We start from the raw sequence: 6978 nt of genomic DNA on the forward strand, positions 1-6978 counted from the left end.
ACCAAACAGATGTGAAATTTTTATTTTTAGTGCCTGAAATTTGCTTCTTGAGTGAATTATAGCCATCAAGGAAATGTGTTCTACTCTCCTGCCAAAGCCCTGTCCTGCACTCTTTATTAGGCAGAACTCCCACGAATTCACAAACTCAGTCGGCCCCCACTCAACCTAGGGTAAGAGTTTTCAGGACTTACTCCTTTGCTGGGTGGGGGAGGGGAGGAACCCTGAAGCTTTAAACTGAAAAAACAAGATCTATGAATATGACTACAAAATCAGAGGAAAGGATGCTCATAAAGGGGAAAAAGTGTTAGGAAAAAAAGAAAATGTTGCTGAGAACTTTTTAAATAAAACAAAAACTAAGAGCCTATAAATATTTCACTGTCTTGAAACTAGTTTACTGGGTGGTCCCTTCCTCACTACCACCTACCAGAGGCGAGCCATGAAAAACACAGGAATACAGAAGTGGCTGGTTTGTTTCTAAGTTTGTACCTTTGCCTGTGTATTCAGCAAACAGAAGTAAACAAGAATGGAAGTCAACAGGAGAGCTTAGAAAGTTTTTAAGAGATTTATTTTTAAAAAATAATAAAGGTAAACAGACCAAGTGAACATCATGGGAGCTGCAGTCTTTCACAAGCATGTCCCACTTTGTAGGTGCCATCCATCTATTCTATTAATGCCGAGAGGTTGAGTTTTTCTAGTAAATAACTATATTACCAGAAAAGAGGGTAAAATGAGACACTTGGTGGCAGCCAACCAACAGCTGAACAGCGTTAAGTCTCAAGTAAATAATTTTATTATCTTTCATTTATAATGAAGTCAGATCAATTGAAGGGTGAAAAAAATGCTGCACAAGTATGACTAACTAGAAAGGAGGAAACTTGTATTTTCAGAAACCACTATTAATGAAGCAAACAACCTCAACTCTCACAAAATGGCCTTTCAGTGCTCATCTTCTCATTAGTGAATATCAAGCTGCTGCTACCTTAAAAAACGCATGCATTTTCTTGAACTCAGAGACCACCAGTAACAACTAGGTAGCCCTATCCCACCATATACTAAATGGCAGGCTTCCCCAGAGCATGATTTAGCTATGAGAGCACCTAATAACTATCCTTTACAGCTTAAGTTATAAACCTTTCAGAAATTACAAGGATCCAAATTATTATTAATGGGAACAATCCCACAGCTTTGCTTTCCTTTGAAGAAAAGCAAACTGCCGGATACAACCTCAGAGCAAAGAGAAAACAAACATGCTAATGTAGATTGGCCACATAGTATCTAACTTTCCAGGCTGTTAATTTCAGTTTCTATTAAAATTTCCTCATAGTTTTTAGCCTATAAAATACTTGCCAGCTCTAAAACATTAAGTTTCAAAGGAGCAAAGATACACATTTTTTTTAACAATCTAAAAGATTTCTCAAGTCCAGACCTCAAACTAACAGGTAATGAAATGCTGTCGACTAGAACTAACCACAAGCCGAAGCTTTGGCTGTAGTCTCATCACTTAAGTGCTTTTTAGTATCTCAATGTCCCCATCGAGAAAATAATAGTTTGTTAGATGATTTCTTAAGTCCCTTCCAGCTCTAACTTTGTAGTCTAAGGTCACTAAGAAACTTAATGTTTTGTTAAAACTCAAAATGTAGTCATTTTAAACACACCGTAAGAATATAAGTAAATTAGGGAACTTGACCCGGTATTTTCCAAAACTGCAGAAGGCAATATGGCTGCGTATTTGTTACCCTCACTTACATAAGAACCACTCTAAATGGAATGGAAATGCTATAATAAAAAGTAAACAATTTGTATGTCAGCACATACTTAAATACAACCAGAAGTTCAATGGTATTAAACAACTTCCCATCATAATTTTTATATATCACACCAGAGTATGAAAACGTGTATGTAAAAGTGTTTGTATTCTTTTATCATGTTTTAGTAAAGATCAACTACCTTACAATGAAACTTATTTTTTTAATTTTTTTATATCTCTAGAGAGAGGGGAAGGGAGGGAGAAAAAGAGGGAGAGGTATATCAATGTGTGATTGCCTCTCACGCACCCCTAACTGGGGGCCTGGCCCACAACCCAGGCATGTACCCTGACTGGGGATCGAACCAGAGACCCTTTGATTCACAGGCCTGCACTCAATCCACTGAGCAACACCAACCAGGGCCCTTACAATGAAATTTAAAACAATAAATTCTAAAAAAGACTGATTGTCAACTTTTTAAATAGCTATGGTTTAAATTTCAAATTAACCAACTGTAAAACTTAGTTCAAAGTCAATGACTGAGGCCCTAGCCAGGTATCTCAGTTGGTTATAGAGTGTCAGTTGCCGGTTCAGTCCCTGGTCAGGGTACACACAAGAATCAACCAATGAATGCATAAATAAATGGAACAACAAATTAATGTTTCCCTCTCTCCCTTCCTCCCTCCCTCTCTAAAAAAAAAAAAAAGTGTGAATGACTAAATATTGTGGTTAACTGATGAAAAAAATATATATACCTCTTCCCTGAACACTCTTTTCCCCTTCCATGTTTTTTTTCCCTAACTCCTCTCAATACCACCTCCCCACTCCATTCCAGACCTCACTCCTTTTCTCTCCACTCCTTTCTCAACCACACACTGCTTTCAAAGCAGTCTAGGAAGTGATCCTCTTATTTAGGAAGTATCAGAATCACCTAGGAAGTTTATAAAGGGAGGTGAGTGAACTTTTAAGCTAAGTAGGAGTTAAAAAAATTAAACTTCGAGTAACCAGCTTGCTCAGAGTAGAATACTCTGGTTAACTAAAGATTAACCAGAGAACTTACTGTTTTAAAAAAAAATCCTTCTGGAATCAATTATGTCACATTTCCCCTTACTCAGGAGTTACAGCTCTTCATGAGAAATACCTGATGACTTAATAACTGTCCTTATAGCCCTAACTGACATGCCTCAGTGGTTGGGTATTGTCCTGCAAACTGAAAGGTTGCTGGTTCGATTCCCAGTCAGACACATACCTGAGTTATGGGCTAGGGCCCTTGTTGGGGGCATGAGAGGGGCAACCAACTAATTTTTCTCTCACACATCGATGTTTCTTTCCCTCTCTTTCTCCCTCTCTCTCTCATAAACAAACAAACAGTCCTATAAATAAGTCAGGTTACAATCAATTCTTATCTCATGTAAGAGTGGACCCAACAGGCCAAATAAGGTTCTCAGGCTAAGGACGGTTTTACATTTTTCTAAAAAGCCACCACCACCAACAAAAAATATGTGACTGAGTCCATATGTACCACACTAGTTCTAAAATACATGCTATCAGACCATTTATAGAAAGTTTGCTGAGGCCCTGGCTGGGTAGCTCAGTTGGTTGGAGTATCATCCCAATATGCCAAGATTGTGGGTTCTATCCCTGCTCAGGGAACATACAAAAATCAATCGATGGATGAATAAACTAAGTGGTAGAACAAACCAATGTTTCTCTCTCTCTTCCTTCCTCTCTAAAATAAATTTTAAAACTAAAAAAAAAAGGAAAAGTCTGACAATCCTTGTTCTGTAGTACTAAAGGCACTGGAAGTACAGAGACCCCAAGGACATTGCCCTTAGAAGAGAAAGTGCTCCTTTCTCGTCAGAGTAACTGGAAAAAAAAAGTTTTTATTAAATCCATCCCAAATGACTTAAACAGAATCATTGCTATTTCTCTAATTGACTTGACTCAAGAAAGTGTTACCCCCAAAAAGGTTCTATCCGTTCTTTGGAATGAACAGTTTCAGCTGAAGTGCTAGTTAACTCTGGAAATAAATACAAAAAATTAGAAGCCTTACCTGGGGCATTTGCTATAGCCAATGGCAGGCTTGGAAGCTGGTGCACCTGGATTCCTGAAGCACCCAAAGCACTGAGGTTAATAGTCTGGAGGCCAGGCATGGAGGAAAGTTGAGCAGCATTCACAGTGACTGTGCCCGCAGGGATAGAGGCAGCTGAGGCAATGGGTGTAAGGGTGGTATTGCTGCTGCTGGTCTGCCCCAAGGAAACACCCTGCATTGGGGCCAAGGTGATTGTCTGGGCCTGTGGGTTCTGAACTTGGAGGTTCTGCAGCTGAAGAGTCTGCCAACTGACCTGTCCATTGGGCCCCACTGTTGGTGTCCGGATGATGATGGGGCCAGAGTTTGGAACAGCCTGAAGCTGGAGATTCTGGAGGGTTTCCTGGGAGATAGCTTGAGTTGTAAAGGTCTGCCCTGACAATGGTGCTGCTTGAAGGGCCTGGAGGGTCTGCCCTCCTTGAACTAGCTGAGGCTGGATAAGAATTTGTTGTTGTTGCTGAGACTGCTGGTTTTGCTCTCCCTCTTTTTGCTGACTTGCTTGCAGGGAGCCTCCAGATGTCTGGTTTTGCTGGATGTTCAGAGCATCAGAACCTTGCAGCCCACTAACCCTCTGGGGTGTCTGGCCTTGAGAGTTGGTCCCTGCTGATCCGCTGGTGGTAAAGTTCATAATTCCCATGTTGCTGGTGGTAGTAGTTGTTGAATAGCTATTGGCATTGGTGAAAAAGGAGCTGGAACTGGCTTGTGATGATACCAAACTGGCAGAACTGATGGCAGTCCCTGAGGTGACAGGCTGTGAGCCACTCTCCTGGGACCCAGAGCTACTGATTGTGACTGCCTGAGAGCTAGGAGTCAAGGTAGCTGCAGAAACACTGTTAACAGGTAGCAAGGTGATATTCCCATTCAGGGCCACCGGTACATTGGTCACATACTGAGTCTGTCCTGAGAGGACATTATTAGTCAGGCCTTGAAGGGGGACAGCCTGCTGGAGTAGATTTGGCATAGCAGCAATGATGTTGCCTCCACTTCCTCGATTTGTGATGATCTGTTGGTTTGCACCTGGTATGATCTGTATTTGACCAGAACCATCCTGCTGCACTTGGGCCCCAGTGGCAGCAAATTGCAGCTGTTGCCCATCAACGGTCTGGAACTGTGGGATTACTTGATACTGAATATTAGGCATCACACCAGGTAGGCCTGTTAGGACTTGCTGGTTCTGTAAGTTGGAGGTGGCAGCCACAACATACTGCCCACCAGAGACAGTACGATTCTTGGAAGACTCACTGCCATTGCTGCCATTGGTACTGCTGCCACTCTGTTCCTTTGAGGTAGGAGTAGCCCCAGAGGAAGAAGAGATGATCTGCCAGCCATTGGCACCCTGTGAGAGTTGTGTAGCTGTGAGGTCCAGCTCACTTGCGCCCCCTGACTGGCTTGGGCCCTGGGAGTTGTTGCTATTTTCATTGGGTGATTCAATTCTGCTGCAAGTTGCTGCCAACAGAGCCAAAGGGGATGGCTGGGATTCCTATTCAAAATATGAGAGGAAAAGAATTAGTTTAGTGACATCCAGCTGCCAGCCTAGACAGCAGTATACAACAAATAAACAGCCAAACAGCGCAGACAAATATAGAGCAAAAAAACAAACAAAAGGCTGAACTATATTTACTGCTGAAATTCTCATCTTTGGGGTATCTCCAAGTCACTTGTCTCTCTGTACTTCCCTAACTATAAAATGGTTAGCCCCTTCCTAAAACTTACTTTGTGAAAAAATAACCATCCAATCAACACATTCCCCAGTCTGTCCTAATCATTACTTACCTGACCTCCACCTCCTCCACTGCTGCTGCTACTGCCTGTGCTGCTGCTTCGAGCCTGAGAAAAGGCACCACCACCATTACCATTGCCCCCATTATTGCCACCAACTCCTTTCTCAATCTTCACCACAGCTGTCATTTCATCCATGGAGTGATCTTGGTCTAAAGAGAATTAAAAAATAAACTTAAAGTTGGGGGAAGGAAAAGGGTAAGGAGGTTATGACAGAACAGACATGACTAACACAGGAAGGTGAAAGGCGCCGCTGGAGTTGGGGGAGGAATGGATGGGGGAGAAGGAACAGTTGTAGAACGTGTAAGACATGAACTAGGCTCAGTGTTGCCAAAACTGGGCTTCAGTTCTCCTTTGCACCAACTTAAACTCAGAAAACATGGAAAAGATGCTTTTGGTATAGGAAACATTAAAGGAAGTGAGCATGTTGAAAGTTTCAAAATAAGTATGGGGAGGAAGAATAGGTAAGGCAAAAAAACATGTGGGTGGGCAAAAAGCTTGCTAAAATTAGGGTCAAAGGAGTCGGAAAAAGAGAAATTCAAATGTTAAAAGTTACAAGAAAGGACAAGAAGAAAAGAGATAAAAAGTGTGAGTGGGAAAACATTTGTGAACACTGGTTAAGGTATCCAAGGGTCCAAGGATTAGAAATCAGGTTTCAGGGCGGACTGAAGGCGGACCCTAGAGGGAAAGGGCGGTTTCGGGGTGAGGGGCGTGGAAAGGGCGGGACGGTAGGGGGGGAGGGGAAACAGGGATGGTGGCGGGGGGGGAGGAGGGGCGGAGGGCCCTGGGGCAGGCAGCGACCAGAGGGCGGACCAGGGAGGCGGTTGGCCCGGGCGGGGCCTGCTCTGCTCGGGCCGCCCCCGTGGCTCCAGCCCCCGGCGGGAGGAGCCTCAGGCGGGCGGTGGAGTAGTGGGGGGTAAGGCCCGTCCCCCCGTGGCCGGGGCGGGCAGGGGGCGGGAGAGGCCACTCTGCCCCCTCCCCCGGGGCGGGCGGCCCATCCCCCTCCTCCTCGGAGGCCCAGCCACTGCCCCTTCTCCCTCCCTTCCCTCCGCCCCGGGCGGGACCAAGGCCGCCGCCGCCGCCTCCCGCCCGCCCCCCCTCACGGCGGGGACCGCCCGGTCGGCCCTCGCGCGCGCCCCCTCATTCCTTACCACCCCTAAGCTTGGAGTGGACTCATCCTTACCGCTCATGGTGGCAACTGAGGGACGAGCTCAAGGGGGTCCTGTCCGGGGGGGTGGGGGGGGCCAGGAAAAAACGCGGACGCTGACGAGGCAAGCGAACCCGGACCGGACAGGGAGGGGGGGGTAAGGAGGAGGGAGCAGCGCGCCACAAGCCCGGCCTAGGCTCCGCCCCCTCGCTGCTGCC

The 6978-nt window shown here is 45.2% G+C and overlaps 1 protein-coding gene across 2 annotated transcripts in view; it reads right to left on the reverse strand.

The window, feature by feature from the left end:
• The window catches only part of SP1 (Sp1 transcription factor), a 32693-nt gene extending 25797 nt beyond the window's left edge, over positions 1-6896 (reverse strand). Inside the window, exons 1-3 of one of the 2 annotated variants that reach the window (XM_053921451.1) lie at positions 6797-6896; positions 5608-5765; positions 3799-5314 (exon numbers count right to left, since the gene is read on the reverse strand). In XM_053921451.1, coding sequence (XP_053777426.1) covers positions 3799-5314; positions 5608-5765; positions 6797-6803 — 1681 coding nt within the window. In that variant the 5' untranslated portion in view covers positions 6804-6896. The other variant, XM_053921452.1, reaches the window with a different exon arrangement.
• Between the last annotated feature and the right edge of the window lie 82 nt (positions 6897-6978).

This window comes from Desmodus rotundus, chromosome 3 (assembly GCF_022682495.2).
Source record: "Desmodus rotundus isolate HL8 chromosome 3, HLdesRot8A.1, whole genome shotgun sequence".
Classification (NCBI taxonomy): Eukaryota; Metazoa; Chordata; class Mammalia; order Chiroptera; family Phyllostomidae; genus Desmodus; species Desmodus rotundus.